The sequence below is a fragment of the Cnephaeus nilssonii genome, assembly GCF_951640355.1.
Source record: "Cnephaeus nilssonii genome assembly, chromosome: 19".
In the NCBI taxonomy this organism is placed as follows: domain Eukaryota; kingdom Metazoa; phylum Chordata; class Mammalia; order Chiroptera; family Vespertilionidae; genus Cnephaeus; species Cnephaeus nilssonii.
Genome location: NC_137090.1, coordinates 46,905,471 through 46,928,959, shown reverse-complemented (window position 1 = coordinate 46,928,959; position 23,489 = coordinate 46,905,471). Strand labels below are relative to the sequence as shown.

The 23,489-nt window shown below is 45.6% G+C and overlaps 1 protein-coding gene across 4 annotated transcripts; it reads left to right on the top strand.

Annotated features, from left to right (window-relative positions):
- The first annotated feature begins 1,302 nt into the window (after positions 1–1,302).
- On the top strand, positions 1,303–23,013 carry LOC307115634 (Golgi apparatus membrane protein TVP23 homolog B). 4 transcript variants are annotated; one of them, XM_079798931.1, is made up of 8 exons: positions 1,840–3,917; positions 4,011–4,058; positions 4,511–4,593; positions 5,606–5,750; positions 11,169–11,258; positions 12,396–12,527; positions 19,620–19,748; positions 21,019–23,013. In XM_079798931.1, the coding sequence occupies exons 1-8, from the start codon at positions 3,903–3,905 to the stop codon at positions 21,043–21,045; spliced, it is 669 nt and encodes a 222-aa protein (XP_079655057.1). In that variant the 5' UTR covers positions 1,840–3,902; the 3' UTR covers positions 21,046–23,013. The 4 variants fall into 4 exon arrangements, with proteins under 4 accessions (XP_079655059.1, XP_079655060.1, XP_079655057.1 ...); XM_079798933.1 differs by lacking the exons at positions 1,840–3,917; positions 4,011–4,058 and adding an exon at positions 1,303–1,459 and having other exon boundaries at positions 21,019–23,012; XM_079798934.1 differs by lacking the exons at positions 1,840–3,917; positions 4,011–4,058 and adding an exon at positions 1,493–1,814.
- Positions 23,014–23,489: the final 476 nt, after the last annotated feature.

The window sequence follows — 23,489 nt, the reverse complement described above, 5'->3', positions numbered from 1 at the left end:
GTAGATAGTGTCAACATTTAATTAAATTGTAGGACACCTAGCTGGTGCTGCAGAGAATTGCTTGATGTGGAGAAAAACCTCGACATATTTGGTGACAAGAAATGAAGTGTTTTATATGAGTAGTAAAGAAGACACACAGGATAGAAACACAGTAGGGAAGAACTATTTTTTTTCCTACACAGGATATAAACTGAATTGAGATTTTCCTATACAGATGGTAATGAGTTCAAATAGAATGCAAAACAAAAACAACAAAAACCCCAACCCATAACCCCCCACAACCTGCATGGCATGGGCTGTCTAGATGCACAGGTAACCTGTTCACTGCCTCAACTTTTCACTTTCAAGTGCAGGAATACTATTGTATTCGGTTTAAAGGAGCACTGTCAAATAGCCATGTAAAAATAGTGATTTTATTAGAAAGAATTCTCTCAATTAAGAAAATGTGCGAATACACATTATTCCACAAGCCTTCAACAGCAGCTTGACCTGTAGGCCAGCCGGGTAGGATGCTGTTATGATCAGTGCCAAAGATGATTTACGATCCCCGAGTTTCAGAGCCTTCATATGGGCAAGACCACACCATTGGCAGCTGAACTTACAACAGGAATACGAATACCATCTTCTGCTTACGAGGTACTTATCTGTATGCTACCATTGTCATCCCCACTTTACAAAGAAAAAGGTACAGAGGCTGGATAACTAGTGAGCAGAGGAGCGGAGGTGGGGGGCTTTGGAGCAGCTCCAACCCAGAAGCTCAGACTCCGGGGCCAGCGCTCAGCCTCTCTGTTCCTTACTCTTTCCGGGTGTATTTTCCTCTCACAATTGAACCCTCCACTACTTAGTGGAGTCCTCCAGCTTTGTTCTTCTTAATAACTTTTTACCCCTTCGCAGGAGCACATCCATTTTTTCCAATTGCTTCTAAAATTTAAGGTACAAATAGGATACGCTCGCCTTCGGACATCAACGCTGGTAGGAATAATAGTTCCACGCGGCAAACCTAGCCCCCGCCCGCGCAGCGTGCCACGTCCCTGGCTGCCCCGCCCCCGAGCCTCCCAGTCCCTGGTCGCTCCGCCCCCGAGCCGCCCCAGCCCCACCCATCCCTGGTCGCCCCGCCCCAGCCCGCTTCTCGCGACCCTCCGCCACGCACTCTCGGGTCTCCAGCTCGCCCCGCCCCAGGGTCGCCCCGCCCACTCCCTTGCTCCGTTCCCGCCCTCACGCTCGCCCCGCCCCACGATCGCCACGCCCCCACGATCGCCACGCCCCGCCCCCACGCCGGTCCCCGTACTGGCTCCTCCCGCGAGGCGCTGAAAAGCGGAAGTGGGGACGGGCTGGGGCCTGCTCTTCGGCTCCTCCAGGCCTTTGGTGACCGAGTCGCGTGAGTTCCAGTCCCCGCCCAGCGGTCGGCGCTGACGTGGCTCCCGGAAGTGGGCTGCGCTGGGCCGCCATGTTGCATCAGGTGAGGGGCTGCCGCGGCAGCGGAGGGCGGCTGTGCCCGACCTCGGCCTGGAGAGGGTGGGGCGCGAGCGGAGCGTCCCGGGCTTTGGCGTCCGCGCCCCGGTGGCTGCCCGAGCCGGAGGAGGAGCGGCGGGGGCGGGCGCGGGCCGCTGTCCAGGCCGCGGCGGCTTCGGGGGCGCCGCTGGTGCCGAGCGAGAGCGGCTCGGCGAGGACGCGCACCCCGGACAGGCGCGGGCGCTGCGTGCGGAGCGGCTGCAGGAACGGGTCGGAGCCGGGCTGCAGTCTCAGCTCTGAATGCGGGCGGCTCGGCCTGACCCCGAGGGGAGCGCTGCCCAGCTAAACCAGAATTGGTGGTGGTTGGTGGATTTCATTACAGCCCACAAGTTTCCAGTCAGAGATTACTATGAATAATTTAGTAATCCGTTCTTTAAAAGAGAGTTCTGTGAGGTGCACTTTCACTGGGTGATCACAGGTGTGCTTTCTCTTATTGGAGGCATTACCCCGGCCCAGGCACTGTTCTAGGCCCTGAAACAGCCTTCAGTGAGGTCACTGGTGACCTGTGGGTAACGCCGTGGCCACTTTCCGTCATGTGACCTCTCCTTTCATTGTCTCATCACCTTCCCTGGCTCTGACCCTCCTGGGCTTCTCTTTCAAGGACCATTGTAATGGCATCATTGGGGCCACCTGGATGATCTCCCCATCTCAAGACCATTCATTTAATCACTTCTGCCAAATATTTTTTCCCAAGCAAATTTACATATCCACACTATCCAGGGATTACAACGTGGACTTCTTTGGTGGAGTAAGAGGAGGCATTATTGGTCCCACCACAGTTAATGGAGGGCATGGCCTGGGCCAGGGCTTAGAGGTGAGCAGGGCCCAGGTTGTGATATGTCAGCCTAGGAGTCTGTTTTCCAGCCACAGTGCTGTGGGTTGTCAGTAGGGGAATGATAAGACCTCATGTGAAAAAGTCACCTTGGCTGCTGGGTGGAGATTGGACTGTTTGGATCAAGAGCTGAAGGCTTCATGGGTATTTAATGTTCTTATTAGGACAGTAATTCCATAGCATCATACTCTTGGCTGCACACTTATTACCATCTAGAGAGTTTTCAAAAATCCAGATGCCCACACTACACCCCAGACCAATTACGCCTGAACCTCAGGGTGGGACCCAGCTGATTCCAGCCTGTACCCAAGGTTGAGAACAACTGGTCTCTGACCTGAGTCCATTTTACTTTTCTAGCTTTAGTTCCTCCTTCACTTCTTCCACCTTTCTCTTACTCTGAGGGCTCTGCCGTTCCCTGTGCATACTTTGTGTATTCTTACTTCTAGACCTTTGAACATATTCCTGGTTAAGGGACTGGATTGAGCAGGAGGCCCTCTTGTTCTGTCGAGGCCCCGCTGGTAAACTCCTCCCGGAAGCTTCTCCAGATCCTCTGACCTGTGCTCTCACTTGCACTTGTATTTTTCCTGGCCCTGATCAGTCCGCCATGCTTTATAGGCGATCGCCTCCTTTGTGTTGGATTGTATTGCCTGGCCTCGTGCTCTCCTAGACACTAGGACTCACTGCAGTGCAGGGACAGACCTTGCCCCCCAGTAGCTTACAGTTTGGAGGGAGGGAGGGGTACACTTGCATAAGAATATCCTGAGATAATGGTTCAAATGGAGATTTGTTCCAGTGCTATGGGAACCGGAAATGGTATGCCTGGGGAAAGTTTCTCTGTTAAATCAGTATTTGAGCAGAAATTTGAAAGATGATTTGATGTTTGCCTAATGGTGAGCTTCGTAGGAGATGGGAAAGGGAAGAGCTTTCTGGGTAAACATGAAAGGCAGAAGGAAGGGAGAGAACCTGTGTTTTCAGAACATGTAGTAACTATTGCTGTATTGTCTAGCGGGAGGGGGTGCAGAAGTTAAGTAGGGGGGATCAGATCATGAGATCTAAGCTATGTGTGAGGGAGTTAAGTTTTATTCCATACATGTAGGGGCTCCATAGACAATTTGGGCAGGGGAGTGACACGGTATGATTTTCATGTTGGGAGGATTACTCAGTAGATAATGAGAGGCTGGAGTAGAGCTGAGCATGCCACTGGAACTAGAAGCAGGGAGGCCGATGGATGAGTGGCTGGCACTAGGAAAGGTATAAAGAGCAGATTTATTGTGGTTGAGGCTGAAGGTGAATTGCAGTGGGTTGAAATGTGAACCACTCTTAGAAGCCTAAAGTTGTGAAAGGAAGGAACCCTTTGGAAAGTGGAAGATGGAAGGAGAGATTCAGGATCAAGGTTTTTAAAATATCTTTTCACTCTGTAAAGGACTTCTGAAGAAGTTTCCATGCTGATTGGAAAGATCTAATAGAAAGCTTTGAAGATACAAGAAAGTGTAAATAAAGAGAAAATTAATGGAACAAGCCCCCGAGGAGGCAGGAAGAGAAGTGATTCAGAGCACAGATGGTTTTGCTTTGGGTAAAAAGAGTTATGAGAAGGGGTCAGGGAAACAATGCAAGTCAGATGATTCTGTGAAGGAGGAGCCAAAAAGACTCCTTTCTCCCAACGCAGGACCATCGTCTGCACCCTGGTGGCTTTCTCACAGGCTCAGCAGCTTGGGTACGGATGGAGACAGCAGATACTTGGATGGAGACAGCAAAACAAGCCCCCCCCCTCCCCCACACACACACTACCTTGATGGGGTGGAGTGGGGGGGCGGGGGGGCTTTTTCTGTCCTTGCTTCAATCTCACTTCGAAGGAAATCCAAATAAATTGCTCAGAGCAGCTACATTTTCTAATAACTTTTTACTACAAACTACATGACTATGCTCTGGCTGAAGCAGTTTTCATCTCCATCCGCAGTAACTGTCTAAAATGTAATGGGGGTTTTGCCAGTCGATTCGGATGGGAGTGAAGGGGCTGCACATGCCCTTTCCTAAGTTCTGAATCCAGATGGCTTTGACCATGCCTTAACCTTGTTTTCCATTTTGACTAGCATGCTTGCCTTGTATGTAGTCAGCATGTACATGCTGAATTCGTTTTGCTTCATGGGTATTTAATTTTCTTATTAGGACAGTAATGATGACAGTGAAGATGTTGCACTGTTTGATGCAGAAGAGGAAACAACTAATCGACCCCAAAAATCCAAAATCAGGTATGAAAATAACGTTTACGAGTTGTGTTAGTGTCCAGTACTGTTCTGCCTGTGAACTGGTGACGGCTGATGTGATTCAAGCAGAGTGGTTGTGATGTTCTTGTGAATACTGTATCTCACTAGTGTGATCTTTAGTCTTAGACAAAAATGGGGACATTTCAGATTCTCATTGTGCATAACTGACATGGAATTTTACTCAACACTGTTTTTAAATCTGCAAATCCAATTATATGACCACTACTATGTTTTCCTTTAAATACTAGTAGTTTCTGTAGATGCATTATGATATTTTGATTTATTGTACAAATTTCAGAATTGCATCTTTTATATAAACTAACATGAAAATATCAAGCCAAACATTTCTATTCCAAATTTAGTTCTCTCTAAAGAAATTCACTTAATGGAATCAGGTTCTACCTAAACTTTGAAAACAAAGTGAAAGTTGGCAGTCACAAAAGACCATATATCGTACAATTTCATTTATATGAAATGTCCAGAATAGGCAAATCTTTACAAAGGTACATTAATGGTTGCCTAGGGCTGGAGAAGTGATGGGGTTGGTGTAAATGGGGGTGAGTGCCCATGGGTAAAGGTTTCCTTTGGGGTAATGAAAATGTTCTGAAATTATGGTGATGGTTGTACAATCTATGAATATATTTAAAAGAAAAACATTGAATTATATACTTCCAATAGGTGAATTGTAAGGTATATGGACTATATCTCAATAAAGCTGTTAAAAACACTTCCTGATGGTTACTTTGTCTTCATGCCTGAAGTATTCAATGAGTTGTTAAAGTCCTGTTTACATAGTGTATTTGCTGTTGTACAACAGGGCTTAGTCAAATAATGGGACTTAAGAAAAAAGAGAGGTTGGTGATTTGCTTCTTCCTCAAATCATCTTTTATTTTGACCAAACAGCATGATTATGCTATGGCTGAAGCATTTTTCATCTACATCTGCAGTAACTGTCTAAAATGTAATCACATTTCTTTTGTTATGTTTTGGTTTTCAGACATCCAGTGGCATCATTTTTCCATTTATTCTTTCGAGTCAGTGCAATTGTAGTCTATCTTCTCTGTGAATTGTTCAGCAGCAGCTTTATTGCCTGTATGGTGACGATTATCTTGTTATTGTCATGTGATTTTTGGGCAGTCAAGGTAGGTTTGAATGTTTTATTTTGAAACCATTTTATATGATGAGATTGAATGGTGTATAAACAGTACAAAAAATGAAACTTAGCATTTTGGGTAGGCATTAATTTATCTTTTTGTTACCTTGGGCCTCTTCTGTGTTAAAGTGCCAGGTGTATCTGTGCCTTGTGTCAGCCTACATCAGCTTTAAAATCTAATAAATGTCACTACATACTGCTTCTAATCCATTTCACCTGTTTTGCTTCTGGGTCACTTCTGGCTGTCTAGGTAAGACCTCAGGATAGTTTATTCACAAATACTTAAGGAGTACCACCATCTGTGAAGGCTCTAGTGCAGTATTTCTCAACCAGGACCCGTTTTGCCCTGCAGGGCATGTATGTCTCAATGACTGATGACATTTTTGGTTATCACAATAGGTGGGGGAAGAGTGCTCTTTGCATCTAGTGGGTAGGGGCCAGCGACTGCTAAACATCTTAAATGCACAGATTGGATAGTTCCCCAAAACAAAGAATTATCTAGCCCAAAATGTCAGTAGTGCTGAAGTTGTAGGGGATAGAAAGGAATATAAGAAATGGTTTCAAACTCAAAGGCAGTGATGAGTAGAGAGATGATGGATAGATACATAGGTAGGTGGACATGTGATAAAGTAACTTTTAAAATAGAAACTGTATACCCTAGGTCAGGGGTCCTCAAACTTTTTAAACAGGGGGCCAGTTCACTGTCCCTCAGACCGTTGGAGGGTCGGACTATAGTTTAAAAAAAAAAACTATGAACAAATTCCTATGCACACTGCACATATCTTATTTTGAAGTAAAAATACAAAACGGCAAAAACACCCGCATGTGGCCCGCGGGCCGAAGTTTGAGGATGCCTGCTCTAGGTGATAGGTATATAGGTGTTAACTGTAAAACTACTCTTCTGTGTGCTTGGAATTTTCATAGTAAAATGATTGGGATGGAAGGGGAAAAAAGCAAAAGCTAATTTTGGAATTTCAGAGACATATATTGATTCAAAGACGAGTAAGATGTGACAAGTCTGTTCACCGCCACCAACGCAGCAGTTTTTAGACCTTCTGATTTTACAGATACCGGCAGTGGTTGGTTTGGTGGTGGCCAGTTTCCATAGGCCACAAAATGCTGAGAATGAAGAATACAGAAGTCTGTTTTATTTAAGCTTTTCTTTTGTACAGTCTTCTCTGGCTTGCTTTTCTTTGAATTTCTTCTGTTGCTTTATGCTCTAAAGTATTTGCTATATCTTGGTAACAATTTTGTTCCCTTTTGTTGTTCATGTAATTTCTGTTTAGCCAGATGGAACATGGCCTTCAGTCACTTCTTTCTGATAATTTCCAAATTCTTATAATTAAAACCTTCTGCGTTTAGGGTTTTAAAAAATGTGCCCCAAAAGTATATTTTTTGATAACTTGGGGTTTTTTGTTTGTTTGTTTTTAATGAGGGATTAAAAAATGTTACCCTTTATCTGGCAAAATTACTTACAGATATCCAAACAATTGCTATATGAAGCGTAATTAAAAAGTCAAGATGGGGAAATTATTGAATGAACTTGGGAAAGGAGGTAGGCAGGGTTCCAAACCTAGTTAGAACAGAGATGTTATCATAATTATTATAAATCTCAGTACAGTTGTCAAAAGAAGAGATTATAATCATTAAAACAATAAAACATTTATTTAAAAATTTTAAATGTTATAGTCTATATGGTGCTTTTGCTTTATTCCATACTCTGATGGAGTAAAAAATTTAAATGGTTTTAAAACTTTAGTGGTAACTATTAGTAAAATGTAAAATAGGTTGTATATCTTTCACAGCATTGGCAAAGGTAGGAGCAACTAAAACACAGTTTATAAAGCAAGGGAAAGAAAGCACATGCCAAGGAAGCTTAAATGTCACAAGGCATAGTACATGGTGGTGGAAGTACTAGCAAATTAGTACTAACAGTAAATGTAATTTGATTAAACTCACCTTTTAAAGATAAGAATTCTAAGATTGGGCCAAAAATCAAAAGTCCAACCAAAAAGTTCTAACTAAAATCATGACATTAGAAAAAAGTATAAAATGCAATGATAACATCAGACCAATTCAAAAAGAAATATGGCATTATTATTATTAGACAAAATAGAAATGAGAGTAAGATAGCATTCAATGGAAGAAAAATCATTTTATGAATCACAGTAAGGCTCATTCACAGAATAACATTACATCAAACTGTTTAGTGAAAAACTTAGAAACTCGGAGAAAATGGAAGGAACATTATTGTGATAATAGGAGTCTGACAAGCCACAGCTTTGACCAATCAAAGCAACAAAAGCTGAATATAAGTAAGGTCGAAAGGACCTGAATGAAATAACGAGATCAGTTTAATAGTGGTATTTGTAACTTTTTACTTGCAAGGATCCTATATAATAAAAAGCCAGCGACCATAACGGCAGAACGACCAGAACGACTGATCAACCAGTCGCTATGAGGTGCATTGACCACCTCTTGGTCCCTCCCCCTAGCCCGCAGGCTCCGATTGCTGGGTGGCCAATGGGGAACCACGGGGAATGGGTTGGGCGGCAGCAGGGCGGGACTGGAGAGCAGGTGGAAGATGGCCCTGATTGCAGGCTAGGTCTAGGGACCCTACCCGCGCACAATTTTGTGCGCTTGGCCTCTAGTAATTTAATAACAAGAGTTAGTTCCTGTGCAATATTTATAAAATTAATCAAATATCACTATGAAGGAAATCCAAATAAAGTGCTCAGAGCAGCTACATTTTCTATCCCAGTGCAACAAAACTAGAAATTAATAAAAAATGGTTGTCAAAACTGGAATTTTAAAAAGAGACAATTTAAAAAATATCTTGGCTTAAAAAGAAAACAGAACTGTCTGCTTTTCTACCTAGAATGTTGTTCTCATCTGCATATTACCTTAACACAGGGATTCCTAATTGTTTTTGTGCCATGGGTTCCTTTTCCAGTCCCATGAAGCTATGAATAGTGCTTTTAAATACTATTCTGTGGTTTTTATTGTGGCAAAACCACCAGTACTGTGGTTAATTGTCTATATTCATAATTTAAAGGTAAATTAAATTTAGCCAGGAGATAGTGAAAATAAAGATAATTTTTCCCATCTAAGTCCACAGAACCTCTGAGTCTGTTAGTGGATGCCACTAATTAAAAATCTGTATTATTGATTTATACTTATTCTTTAAATTTCATTCCAAATGTTGAGAGTCATTTTCTGATTCCTGATGAGATAATATTTCCCTGTTAGACTCTTAAGGCACCCCACACCTCTCCCTCTCAGTACTTACCACATTTGGTAATGGAAGTTACACCCATTGGTTGGCTGCCTCTCTTCCCCACAAACACTTGAAGCTCCAGGAGGACAGAAAATGTGTCTGTTATCCCAATTTTATTACATGCTTAATAAATATTTGTTGAATAATAAGCATTAGGAAAGCTATCAAAATAATTAGTTATGTTCATAAGAGGAAAAGAACTTAGTACATTTGAAGTACTGAGTGAAGTTCAGTGCTTGCAACCATTGTCTTAGTTTGAGCAGCTATAAAAGAATGCCATAGAAAAGATAGGGATTTATTTCCCAAGGTCTGGAGGCTGGAAATCTAAGGTCAGGGTGCCAGTGTCATTGACTTCGGCTGAGGACCCTCTTTGGGATTCCAGACTGCTGATCTCTCCTTGTACCCTCACATGGTAGAGGGCAGAGAAGAGGTCAAAAGCTCTCTCTTGATTCTTATAAGGGCACTAATCCCATCTATGAGGGCTCTACCCTAATGACCTAATCTAATCCTAATCACCTCCTAAAATCCATGATATGGGTAGAGTGCCAGCATATAAATTTTGGGGGGATGTAAACATTCAATCCATAATAACCAATTTAAGAGTTATATAGTTATAAAATACTAGAGGCGCGGTAAATGAAATTTGTGCATTGGGGGGCGGGCGGGGGGGTGGCCCTCAGCCCAGCCTGCACCCTCTCCAATCTGGGACCCCTAGAGGGATGTCCGACTAAACGGGCAGTCGGACATCCCTCTCACAATCCAGGACTTCTGGCTCCCAACTGCTCGCCTGCCTGCCTTCCTGATTGCCCCTAACCATTTCTGCCTGCCAGCCTGATCACCCCCTAACCACTCCCCTGCCAGCCTGATTGATGCCTAACTGCTCTCCTGCCAGCCTGTTTGCCCCTAACTGCCCTCCCCTGCAGGCCTGGTCCCCCCCAGCTGCTCTCCCCTGCAGGCCTGGTCGCCCCCAACTGCCCTTCCCTGCAGGCCCAGTTGCCCCCAACTTCCCTCCTCTGCCAGCCTGGTCACCCCTAACTGTCCTCCCCTACAGGCTTGATTGCCCCCAACTGCCCTCCCTTGCAGGCCTGGTCCCTCCCAACTGCCCTCCCCTGCTGGCCATCTTGTGGTGGCCATCTTGTGTCCACATGGGGGCAGGATATTTGACCACATAGGTACAGCCATCTTGTGTGTTGGAGTGACAGCCAATTTGCATATTACTCTTTTATTAGATAGGATAGAGGCCTGGTGCATGGGTGGGGGCCAGCTGGTTTGCCCTGAAGGGTGTCCCGGATCAGGGTGGGGGTTCCCTTGGGGTGTGGGGCCTGTGGTGGTTTGCAGGCTGGCCACGCCCCCCGGCGACCCAAGCAGAGGCCCTGGTATCTGGGATTTATTTATCTTCTATAATTGAAACTTTGTAGCCTTGAGTGGAGGCCTGGGTCCACCAGGGTGTGCAGAAAGCTTGGCTTCCTCCATTGCCGGGGGCAACTCAAGCCTCCTGCTCTCTCCAGCTCAGTGGCTGCTGCCATTTTTGTAGGGATTTATTTATCTTCTATAATTGAAACTTTGTAGCCTTGAGTGGAGGCCTGGGCCCGCCAGGGTGTGTGGAAAGCTTGGCTTCCTCCATTGCTGGGAAAACCCAAGCCTCCTGCTCACTCTATGGCGGCAGCCATCTTGGTTGGGGGTTAATTTGCATACTCGCTCCTGATTGGCTGATGGTTGTGGCTTGTGGGTGTAGCAGAGTGATAGTTAATTTGCATATTACTCTTTTATTAGATCGGATAGGATAGGATATGTAGCTGCAGTCAGAATATATAGGAAAAATAGGTCACAGTAGCTAAAGAGCAAAGGGTTTAGGAACAAATTACTGAACTGGAGAAAGGACAATAATTCATGAGGGAAAAGGAGGTATTTATGGATATGCTTACCCTGTCTCCTCCACCCTTGCTGGTCCTGCCATTGCCGTTTGTTTAATCTTTCGTCCAGGCCTGGTGTGTAATGATCTTTAACTGAACATTATGGAGGTAAAGCTAATGCTATTTTGTTTGTAAAATATTACACTGAAATAATGACCTTATGGTAGATCTTTAAATAATGCTTTTAAAATATGTTGTATATATTAATCTTTACCAGAATGTCACAGGTAGACTAATGGTTGGCCTGCGTTGGTGGAATCATATTGATGAAGATGGAAAAAGCCATTGGGTGTTTGAGTCCAGGAAGGTAAACTCCTCCCTCCCCCAATTTTTAGTATCATTCAATGAATTATGTGTAGTTTACATTTGAGTGTTTATGGATGAAGTGTTCAAGATTAAAAGTACTATCCAAATCATTTGTCATGTCAATGCTAAATCAGATGGCCTTCTAAAACTAATTATATTTTTCTGAGTAGTTCAGACTGTAAATGGTACAGGAAGGAATCCTCGGGGGGTGGACTTTGGGTTAGAGTTTATACAGTGTGCTAAGCTGCCTGTTAGGAGCTGATGACAAAGGGTCTCTTTCCTTATGTTGCTTGGCCTGGAATCACTGCTGCTAATAGCTTGTTCTGTCCTTGCTCCAATGGTCCTTTCCCATTCGTGGGCAGGAAAAAGAAAGAAGGTTTTCGACTGGATAGAAAATCTGAATTGATCAGCGCAGTGTCATCTTTAAGTTGGCCCTTCAGCAGCCCTAGGGGACCCTGGTCTGTTTTGGGTTGGCCTGCTTGTCTATAATGAACGTTGTTTGGGAGGCAGAGGACAAAATTCTTGGAGATAGTACCAATGAAATTGCTTGCCTTCTGCTTGGAAGGGCCTTGACAAGTACTTCTCAGAAAGCAGCATATGCTTAGCCCATATTCCTTTACATTATAAAATCTACCTTATAAACAACCCACCACCCTTTTAAATTCCTGGGTTCTGCTGAGATATTGTGGTCATTGTCCAGAATCCCTCAATTCCATTTTTTTCTATGGACCCTGACTTGACTTTTTAGGATGACTATTATCTTGATATCATTGATCCTCACCTAAGAAGGTATCATTTAAAGCTTCCTTATGAATAAACATTATAAATGCAAGAAGAATTGAATAGAAGTCTATCAGAGATCATTCTTAAACAAACTCTCTACTCTGTCCTGAAAATTCTTGATTTAAAACAAGTGTATTAAAACCAGTTCCTAAAGTTACAATAGTGGTAGACCTACTAACTGTTTTGTTTTGTTTTGTTTTTTGGTTGGGGGAGGAGGGTGATGGTTCTAACTTAGGACTTTGGTTGTCTGTATTTATTTGAATTTGAGGATAAGGTGTTTTTCATAAAAAATGTTAAACAGATTTACTGATAAATATCACAAAACATTGGTTATTAAATTCATGTTCTTGTGTAGGCATCCCCTCAAGAGAATAAAACTGTTTCCGAGGCTGAATCAAGAATCTTTTGGTTAGGACTTATTGCCTGTCCAGTGCTTTGGGTGATATTTGCCTTCAGCTCTCTCTTCTCCTTCAGACTGAAGTGGTTGGTAAGTATCAGTGTATAGCTATTCAATAATCCATTAAGATGTCTGATGGGTAATCATAGTAATCAGCCATTTATGTTAACATCAGGGTCCCATCTTGAATGGGCAGCTTGATCCTGAATTTCCCAAGTTTGATTTTCCAACTCTCCTTTTTAAGTATTGACGAGCAGAGTCCTAGTAAAGACCCCATTTCACCAGTTCTCCGGGTGTCTGGCAGAATTTTAATTTAACCCACCTGGTACAGACATTACTGTATTTATCACATTGTTAACTTGTGGGATGAGGATATTCAGTAAACTCCAGACAAACATGTTTAGTTTAGTTTGGAACTAGAGTGGTCTTTTTTTAAAATATTGGTTGCTAACCTGTTTTGGCTATAGCTTATTTAGTAAATCTTCCCAAAATTTAGTGGCTTAAAACATCAACAGTCATTTCATGATCTCTCTCGGTTTCTCTGGTTTATGAGCTTGGGAAGGGCTTGTCTGGAAGTTCTGGCTTCTTTAGTTGCAGTCAGACAGTAGCTGGAGTGGCTGGGAGCTGGAGTGGCATCTCCTCTTCATGAGGCCTACAGCCTCCCACATGGCCTGAACAAGTGGCTTGGGCTTCCTCATAGCCTGTTGGCCCCATGGCAATTAGATTGCTTACTTGGAGGGTCAAGCTCCAATTAAGAGTGTTTCAGCTCACAATCTGAATTACCTTTTACAACTGTACGAGTTTGCTCAGGCCTCCTCGCCCCCAACTGCCACCCCCACTGGCATGATTGCCCCCAACTGCCCCACTGCTCGCCTCCAACTGCTCCCCCCCCACCCCCCGCTGGCCTGATCGCCCCCAACTGCCCCCTGCTGGCCTGATCACCCCCAATTGCTCTCCTGTCCTAGCCTGATTGCCCCTAACCGCCTCTGCCTTGGCCCCGCCACCATGGCTTTGTCCAGCAGGACTCCAGAAGGTCTCCCGGTCTAATTAGCATATTACCCTTTTATTAGTATAGGTAGATATTCTATATAATAGAGCGATAATATGCAAATTGACTGTCACGCCCTTGCACAAGATGGCCACCACAAGATGACCAGCAGGGGCGGGCAGTGTGGCGATCAGGCCAGCAGGGGAGGACAGTTGGAGCCGACCAGGCTGGCAGGGGAGGGCAGTTGAGGACAATTGGGCCTGCAGGGGAGCAGTTAGGTGTCGATCAGGCTGGCAGGGGAGTGGTTAGGCGTGATCAGGCAGGTAAGCAGGCGAGCAGTTGGGAGCTAGCAGTCCCGGATTGTGAGAGGGATGACCGACTGCCGGTTTAGGCCCGAAACCGGCAGTCAGACACCCCCGAAGGGGTCCCAGATTGGAGAGGGTGCAGGCTGGGCTGAGGGACACCCCCCCCCCCCAGTGCACAAATTTCATGTACCAGGCCTCTAGTATATATCTATACTAATAAAAGAGTAATATGCTAATTAGACTCGGAGACCTTCCGGACAAAGCCTGGGGCTTGGTCGGCCTGCAAATGACCCCCAAACAGCCCTCAGCCCCTCGCCCAGGCCAGTCACACCCCCCAGCGGGGACCCGTACCCCGATGGGGGAGTGGCCAGCCTGCAAACTGCCCCATGCCCCTTGCCCAGGCTGGCTCCGCCCCCCAAGGAGACCCACACCCTGATCTGGGACCCCCTTCAGGGCAGACCAGCCGGCCCCCACCCGTGCACCAGGCCTCTATCTATACTAATAAAAGGGTAATATTCTAATTAGACCTGGGGACCTTTCAGATGTCCTTCTGGACAAAACCATGGTGGCGGGGCAGAGGCAGAGGTGGTTAGGGGCGATCAGGCCAGGAGGGGAGGGCAGTTGGGGGTGATCAGGCTGGCGGGGGGGCAGTTGGGGGAGAGCAGTCTGGCGGGGGGAGGCCATTTGGGGGCGAGCAGGCCAGCAGAGGCGGGGGCAGTTGGGGGCGAGCAGGCTGGCAGGGAGGGCAGTTGGGGGATGATCAGGCCGGCAGGGGGGCATTTGGGGGTGAGCAGGCCGGCAGGGTGGGGGCAGTTGGCGAGAAGTCCGGCTGGGGGGGCAGTTGGGGGCAAGCAGGCCGGCATGCAGAGTGGTTAGGGGTGATCAGGAAGGCAGGCAAGTGAGCGGTTAGGAGCCAGCAGTCCCGGATTGCGAGAGGGATGTCTGACTGCCAGTTTAGGCCTCTAAACTGGCAGTTGGACATCCCCTGAAGGGTCCCAGATTGGAGCGGGTGCAGGCTGGGCTGAGGGACACCTCCCCTCCCCCATGAACAAATTTTGTGCACCGGGCAACTAGTATAGATGATTGATAGATAGATAGATAGATAGATAGATAGATAGATAGATAGATAGATAGATTCGTGGGTACTGGGATTAGGATTTCAACATATGAACTTTTGAGGGACACAATTCAGCCCATAATAACAACCTACCCTCAGAAGTCACAGCATCACTTTGCTACCTATACCTGTTCAAGGTGGTGGGAATTAGGCTTCACACCTTGATGGGGTGGGGGGATCTCATGTTAAAGTAGGGTCTGAGAGCATGTGGAACAGGAGATACTGTTGCTATCTTTGGAAAATGTAATCTGTTGTTTCACCCAAACTATGAGTCTTGTTCTTTTAATAGTAAAGTTTGTCTCACTTGATTATTGATATCAGATATATTTGCTTTTTAATTACCATATTTTCCGGTGTATAAGACGACTTTTTAACCCAGGAAAATCTTCTATATGCCCAGTGGTCTTATACGCCGGAAAATACGGTATGTTTTTCCCTATTTTTTTATATTTTCTTGTCTCTGTTTTGCTATATAGGTTCTCTTTTTTTTTGCATGTATACATAAATACTTTCCCTTTTTCAAGTTGGAAGGTTTATTGTCTACTTAGTTTTTCTAGTTTTTATGTTTATTACATGTTTGTATCATACCTTCTTTCATGAATTAGGAAATGCATTTAATATATGTTGATTTCCTGCTATGGAGATGGTAGAGTTAACTCTCATGGTTTCTCCTACCTTTCCTCCCTGCTTCCATCTCTGGATTTTTGTTGAATATACAGTTGACCCATGAATGCTGTCAAAACTCTGTGTGTAACATTGGACTTCCCAAAAACTTTACTACATAATCTTATTTTATTTATTTTAAGTAATACCTTTAAACCTGTTTATTGACTTTGTTTAGAAAAGAAATGGAATTCTCCTAAATTCCCTCCTTTGTTTCTTCCCTTTCTATCACCTGTTTTGTTTGTTCCAGTATTATTTTTATTGTCAAGGTTCATAATAATTACCTTTTGAATGACATTTCTGACCAGTTGTTCAGTCTTTGATCTTCAGTATTTTAAAATACATGAATTCAATCTTTTTATTTCAGTTATTCCTCTTATCTCCTGGATGGTTGGCTAAATTTCATTGTTGGGTGATTTAAAAAACAAGTTGTAGGCGTTGTTTTCCTTTGGCTCTGTCATGTTTAAGGATATGAGCCTATTGATTTTATTCTTGAACTAGAGACCTGGTGCATGAAATTCGTGCACAGGGGGGGGGGGTGCAGGGGCTGTGTCCTCAATCCAGCCTGAACCCTCTCCAATCTGGGACCCTTCGAGGGATGTCCGACTGCCCATTTAGGCCCGATCCTGGTGGGATCGGGCCTAAACGGGCAGTCGGACATCCCTCACAATTCAGGACTGCTGGCTCCCAACCGCTCGCCTGCCTGCCTGCTTGATTGCCCCTAACCGCTTCTGCCTGCCAGCCTGATCACCCCCTAACCACTCCCCTGCCAGCCTGATTGACGCCTAACTGCTCCCCTGCTGGCCTGATTGCCCCTAACTGCCCTCCCCTGCCGGCCTGGTCACCCCTAACAGCCCTTCCCAGCAGGCCTGGTCCCCCCCAGCTGCCCTTCCCTGCAGGGCTGGGCCTCCCCAACTGCCCTCCCCTGCAGGCCTGGTTGACCCTAACTGCCCTCCCCTGCAGGCCTGGTTGACCCTAACTGCCCTCCCCTGCAGGCCTGGCCGCCCCCAACTGCCCTCCCCTGCTGGCCCGGTTACCCCAAACTTCCCCCCCTGTCCAGCCTGGTCACCCCTAACTGCCCTCCCCTGCCAGGCTGGTTGCCCCTAATTGCCTTCTCCTGCTGGTTGGTCACCCCTAACTGCCCTCCCCTGCCGGCCTGGTCACCCCTAACTGCCCTCCCTTGCTGACCTGGTCACCCCCAACTGCCCTCCCCTGCAGGCCTGGTTCCTCCCAACTGCCCTCCCCTGCAGGCCTGGTTGCCCCCAACTGCCCTCCTCTGCAGGCCTGGGTTCCCCCCAACTGCCCTCCCCTGCAGGCCTGGTCATCCCCAACTGCCCTCTTACAGCCCGGTCACCCCCAACTGCCCTCCCCTGCAGGCTTGATCGCCCCCAACTGCCCTCCCTTGCAGGCCTGGTCCCTCCCAACTGCCCTCCCTTGCTGGCCTGATTGCCCACAACTGCCCTCCCCTGCCGGCCATCTTGTGGCGACAATCTTGTATCCACATGGGGGTGGCCATCTTGTGTATTGGAGTGATGGTCAGTTTGCATATTACCTCTTTATTAGATAGGATGGCTACTTGGCTAGGATAATACTCTCAGGTCAAACAGCAGAACAACCTTCCTGATGAAGCTGGGGCTGCGAGGGCTGGCTGAGGCTGTGAGGGTCTGTGAGGGTCAGCTGGGGTGTCAAGGGCCGCTGAGGCTGCGACAGGCTGGGAGGGCTGAGCCCTTTGGTTGAATTTTGTGCACCGGGCCTCTAGTTTATTTATAAAACCACCAGAGGCCCGGTGCATGAAATTCGTGCACGGGGGGAAGGGGTGGGGGGTGTCCCTCAGGCCAGCCTGCACTCTCTCCAATCTGGGACCCCTCGAGGGATGTCTGACTGCCCGTTTAGGCCTGATCCTGGTGGGATCGGGCCTAAACGGGCAGTCGGACATCCCTCTCACAATCCAGGACTGCTGGCTCCCAACTGCTTGCCTGCCAGCCTTTCTGATTGCCCCTAACCGCTTCTGCCTGCCAGCCTGATCACCCCCTAACCACTCCCCTGCCAGCCTGATTGATGCTTAACTGCTCCCCTGCCAGCCTGTTTGCCCCTAACTGGCCTCCCCTGCAGGCCTGGTCCCCCCCAACTGTTCTCCCCTGCAGGCCTGGGTCCCACCCAACTGCCCTTCCCTGCAGGCCCCGTCACCCCCAACTTCCCTCCTCTGCTGGCCTGGTCACCCCTAACTGCCCTCCCCTGCAGGCTTGATTGCCCCCAACTGCCCTCCCTTGCAGGCCTGGTCCCTCCCAACTGCCCTCCCCTGCTGGCCATCTTGTGGTGGCCATCTTGTGTCCACATGGGGCAGGATCTTTGACCACTTGGGGGCAGCCATATTGTGTGTTGGAGTGATGGTCAATCTGCATATTACTCTTTTATTAGATAGGATAGAGACCTGGTGCATGGGTGGGGGCCAGCTGGTTTGCCCTGAAGGGTGTCCTGAATCAGGGTGGGGGTTCCCTTGGGGTGTGGGGCGGCCTGGGTGAAGGGCCTGTGGTGGTTTGCAGGCCAGCCACGCCCCCTGGCGACCCAAGCAGAGGCCCTGGTATCTGGAATTTATTTACCTTCTACAATTGAAACTTTGTAGCCTTGAGCGGAGCCAAGCCTCCTGCTCACTCCATGGCCGGCAGCCATTTCTTTTGGGGTTTGTGTTCTATAATTGAAACTTTGTAGCCTTAAGCGGAGGCCTGGGCCAGCCAGGGCTGCAGAAGCTTTGCTTCTTCCATTGCCGGGGGAAACCCAAGCCTCCCACTCTTTCCAGCTCCACCATTTCTGTTTGGATTCGTTTACCTTCTATAATTGAAACTTTGTAGCCTTCAGTGGAGGCTTAGGCCTGCAAAGGCATGGGGAAAGCTTGGCTTCCTTTTTTACCGGGGCAACCCAAGCCTCCCTCCTGCTCTCTGTGGCTGTAGCCATCTTGATTGTGTTTATTTGCATATTTGCTCCTGATTGGCTGGTGGGCGTGGCTTGTGGGTGTAGCGGAGTTAGGGTCAATTTGTATATTACTCTTTTATCAGGTAGGATAGAAGTAGAAGAAGTAATTTGTAGAAAAAGTGGGCTTAAGAAAGAAGTTATAGAGGTAAAGGAAGGGCCTTGGGAGTGAGGAAGGTAATGGTAATGCACTTGGGGGAGGGGGAGCAAAAACCAAGAGGAAAGGGAAAGGTGCTGGCCGCTCCCATGCTGGGTCCTCTGTCCTAAGGGTGTTAGGGAGGTCCCAGGGGAGAGCTTTTCTTTTTAATTTTTTTTTAAGTTCAGAGAGGAAGGGCGGAGAGAAAGAGATAGAGAGAGAGAGAGACACTGAGAGTGATACAGTGATGAGAGAGAATCATTGATCGGCTGCCTCATGCACACCCCACACTGGGAATCTAGCTCAGAATCAAACCTGTGACCCTTCAGTCCGCAGGCTGACGCTCTACCCACTGAGCAACCAGCTAGGGCCTGGGGGAGATCTTAATAGAATATTCAGCAGTTTTCCTGGTGAATCCTTTCAGTGTCTGGGTCTCCCCTGATTGGTTGGTAGGCGCCAGCGCAGGGGTCACTAGTCAGGGCAGCTGGTCCTGAGGCAGCCATGGTCATTGTCTGGTTTTGCTGCTTTTCTGGGCCTGGAGCTGAAATACAACTGAGGCCTAGATGTTATCTCTAGGAGGAAAGGTCAGGGAGTCAAACCGCATGACCAGTGATAAGCCAGGGGAGGGAAGGCTACCCTGGGACGAGGTCCCACCCTACAATTGTCCCTTGCTAGGCACTTAGGGCTTTCCACCCCGATGACCTTCTGTATCTGGCCCCTCATCCTTGCTCTGCTCATTTCTGTCTAACTGCCTACCACAGTTACCCCACTTGATTTCCAGGGGCGACCTGGTGCCTGCTGTAGCATGTGTATTTAATTAATGTTTGTTAGGCAGGTGATGGGGCGCCTTGTGCAGAGTACATGTTGGATACATCTATTCTGGCAGGTGAAGAAGTCTTATTGGCACAACCCCCCTTCATAGAGCTTCCTTTTCCTTCTCCCCAGGACACTGTCGGGTCTCATTTATGGTGTAGGTTAGTAATCATTGCTTATTTTTCTCTTCTAGGCAGTGGTTACCATGGGTGTGGTGCTACAAGGTGCCAACCTATATGGCTACATCAGGTGCAAAGTGGGCAGCAGAAAGAATTTAACCAGCATGGCCACATCTTATCTTGGAAAGCAGTTTTTAAGACAAGTAAGTTTTTTCTGGCTGTGAGGCTAAATTTCATGTGTCAGGTGACTACTAATGCAGTGATTTCTAACTCTTGTGGAGTTTAGTTTTTATGAAATACTTAAGTTTTTTAAGGCACATATTTATTTAGATATGAGTTGATAAAGTTATTTTAATTACTTTTTGGAGGCTTTTAAGACATTCCAGAGTATTGTCAGTGTCCTAAAATTATTTTAAAACCAGAGAGAGAAACTGTCATTGATAATAGCTTACTTAAAAAAAGTTTAGTTACTTTTTATTAATTCTGGTGGCTCTAACAGCTTTGAAGAATGATACTGTAAGGTTTAGGTTTTATATAGTAAGAACAATTAGAAACAAAATAAGACTGTATATTTAAAGATTGTTTTAAAGTACTGAGATTTTTTTTAGAACATACTGGTTTTACTACAATTCCCCAATAAGAATATTTATGAGATTTTTCAATGGGATAAGTAGTAATCATAGATTGTTAAATCTCTTGGGGAAAAATGTTTAGTTCTTTGTTTGCAGGCAGTAGGTTGTCAGGTAGTATTGTATTACACAGTGAGTCTCAAACTTGAACAGGTATCAGGATCACCAAGAGGGCCGTAACGAGTGGGGGGGTCCCCCTCCAGAGTTCCTTGTTTATTTGATCTGGGTGGGGTCTCAGTTTGCATGTCTAACAAGTTCCCAGTGGGTCCAACGATTGCATTTAGATAACTAAAGCCCTACTGAAGAATATACAGCTAATAAATGGTACAAAACTAGGGCTTAATCCAGCTCTCCTATGAAATTCATTGTTCTTTTCATTCTGCTGTAGTTTCTCTTGTATAAAGGATGAGAAATAGAGAAAAGTACTATTTTTGGAGGGACATGATTCTCCTCCTGAGGGTTTTTGCACGATGACAAAATAGCTTTGCTGTGGTCCATTATGGTAATTGTCAAGTGTGTGCTTAGGTGTTTTTCCTTAGGATTTTCAGTGTTTCTGAAATGGAGGTGGCTGTTGAATACAGTGAAAGTGAATGTTGGGTAGGATTAGTGGACTTATCTGGTACCTGGTGGTACTCTGCTAAAATGACACTGACCTGCTGGACGTTGGGGTGGATCCATTGATTTGCTTCTCCAGCATGTTTGTAATTTTTAACATGATTGGGGCCATTGAATGTAAGTTAATGTAGCTGGCTCTGCTTACAAATACGGAGTATTTTCCTAGTTCTTTGAAGTCTGTGTTAAGTAAAATAACTTTTTTTATTCAGGAGTTCTTACTCTTTTGCAGAACACCGGAGATGATCAGACTTCCTGAAGAGGGGGAGAAGTCCCGTGTGTTCTGTTATATTGGGAACAACTGAAGAGATTCTTCACTCTGAGCCTTTTAGAACTCAGTACATGTAGCAGAGAGGAGTATTGGGTTTGTTTTTCCATTTGAAAATTTACTTAAAAAAAAGTTAAAGTAATTTTCATTTTCTTGCTAGCATTTGGGGCTTGAAAATATGGTATTGCTAGAAACATTGTCAAAATTTGGTTCATGGTGTACATATGTGTGTGCCCAGTCATGTAATATCCACGCACTGCAGTTTGACAAGAGTGTTTATGTTCGTGTACATATGTAATGAAGATGTTTGCATTTTGATCCATAGAATGTTGTTCTTAATCTCATTTCAAAATTATGTGTATTTAAATATTTCTGTAGGTTATTTTCAGAAGAAAGTTTTGCTTCCATGGTAAGAGTGAGCACTTTGGCTATGTATAAGTTAGAAATAATTGTTAATTTTATGGCTTACTATGTACTTGATAATGAAACTCTTATCCTAGGCATTCACAGGCAGATAAAAACCAAATTTGGATCAGTGGCATGAGCTAGTTTCTAAAATTTTGTTTATTTTTATAGTAACAAGTCATGTATTTTAGGTCTATTAATATAAATGAGTTTTCATGGTTTATGTGTAAGGGGTACTTAGAGATTGCTGTGTTCTATTTGTTTTTGGAGAGTACAGCCAGCTTTTACTTTGGAACCTCCCGAAGAGCGTCAGTGGTTCTTGGCCTAACGAAACTTTTTACCATGAAGAGAGCATTATTCTTCTGTCATAGTAAGAATAATTATTTAAATACTTGGCATAATAAATGCCTAAGAGACACTTTATTTTATGAATCTATTTTTTTTTCTTGCTTTAGTGGGTATATTGTAAACCATGCATTTGTGTTAATGGTATTTCTTAAAAAGCAATATGTGTAACAGTCTATGAACTGTTACAGACATATGTAAATTCTCTTATTCTGTAACCTTTGTTGGAGTCTCAATCAACAAACTGTTTTGTCAATGTATTTATACATTGTTAAAATTTTTTAAAGATGTTTTGTTTAATTGAATAAGTGTCTATTTGGAGTGATAGCTTTGAAAGTGCATAACTTTATATTTGTATAAAACTCTGATGTTTACAAAGCACTTGACACGTGTAATCTCATTTGATCCTCGTGACATACCCATTTCGTGTGATGCCTGGAACTTCAAGTTACTGAGTGACTTGTCCAAGGAAACAGGTTACAGGAAGTCTCATCAGTATACAGTTCTGTGTGTAGAGGAAATTTTTGTCTCTAATGTCTTTTCCTTTCTTAAGAATCATTAAGTTATTAAGTCATTCATTTATTAAGTGCCTGTTTGCCATTTTACTTGTGCTTATCTGGTGAGGAAAGTCAGTGCTGCATACAGACATGTTATTTAATTTGAAAGATCTAAATCTTTAAAGTTGAGAGTCTGACAGGGGACACATTGATACAGGTTTTGATATAACTATGTTGTTACTTGGTCCTGCAGTCCTACAAGCCAAATATGAATTAATTTTTGGGATATGCATGTGGCAGGGTTTACCACTTATTCCTAATTTCCATTTTCCCTTCTACATGTTTCCTACTTATTAGCTGGGACATGGCAACAAAGACAGCTTGTTCCAGATTTGCTTGCTGCATCTTATGTAGCCATGTGACTGAGTGCTGGCCACAGGCACATTTCCAGGAAGTATTCCTAAAAGAGGGGCATTCCTGTCCCCTCCCCTTTTCTTTTTCCTGCTAGCTGAAATGTGGACCGCAAAGGTGGAGCTTGTGAATAGCAGATAAATAAGGCGGGTATTGAGCCCCCTCTAATGGGAAATAGCAACCCAGAACTGCCTATTGAATCTTACCTTATAATAGACAAATATGCAAATTGACCGCACCTTCGCTACACCCAAGCCACGCCCACCAACCAAGCCACGCCCACCAGGAAACCGTTGCAGGGACCTTGGGGCCTTGGGCACCAGCAGGGAGCCTGCACGGATCGCAGGAAACCACTGGGGGTCGGCTCCTGCGATGGGTAGCAGGGACTCTGGGTGGGCCGAGCCCAAGGCCGGGAAAGCTGCCCGAGGCTTTCCCGGCCTTGGGCACCAGCGGGGAGCCTGCACGGATCGCAGGAAACCACTGGGGGTCGGCTCCTGCGATCCTTAACAGGGATGTTGGGTGCGGCCTAGCCCAAGGCCACTGCCCGGGGCCAAGCCCCGACCCTGAAAAAGGCAGAAGGCGGTGGCCACAGCCAAGGCCTGGGTCCCCAGTGCCGGCAGAAAACTGGTGCAGGCAGCCAGGTGAATGAAGGTCTATTGCACGAATCTTCGTGCAAACGGGCTAATAGTCTATAATAATAAAAGCATAATATGCTAATTAGACCAGGCGTCCTTCCTAATGAAGATGGGGCTGTGAGGGAAGCCTGGGTCCTGGGTG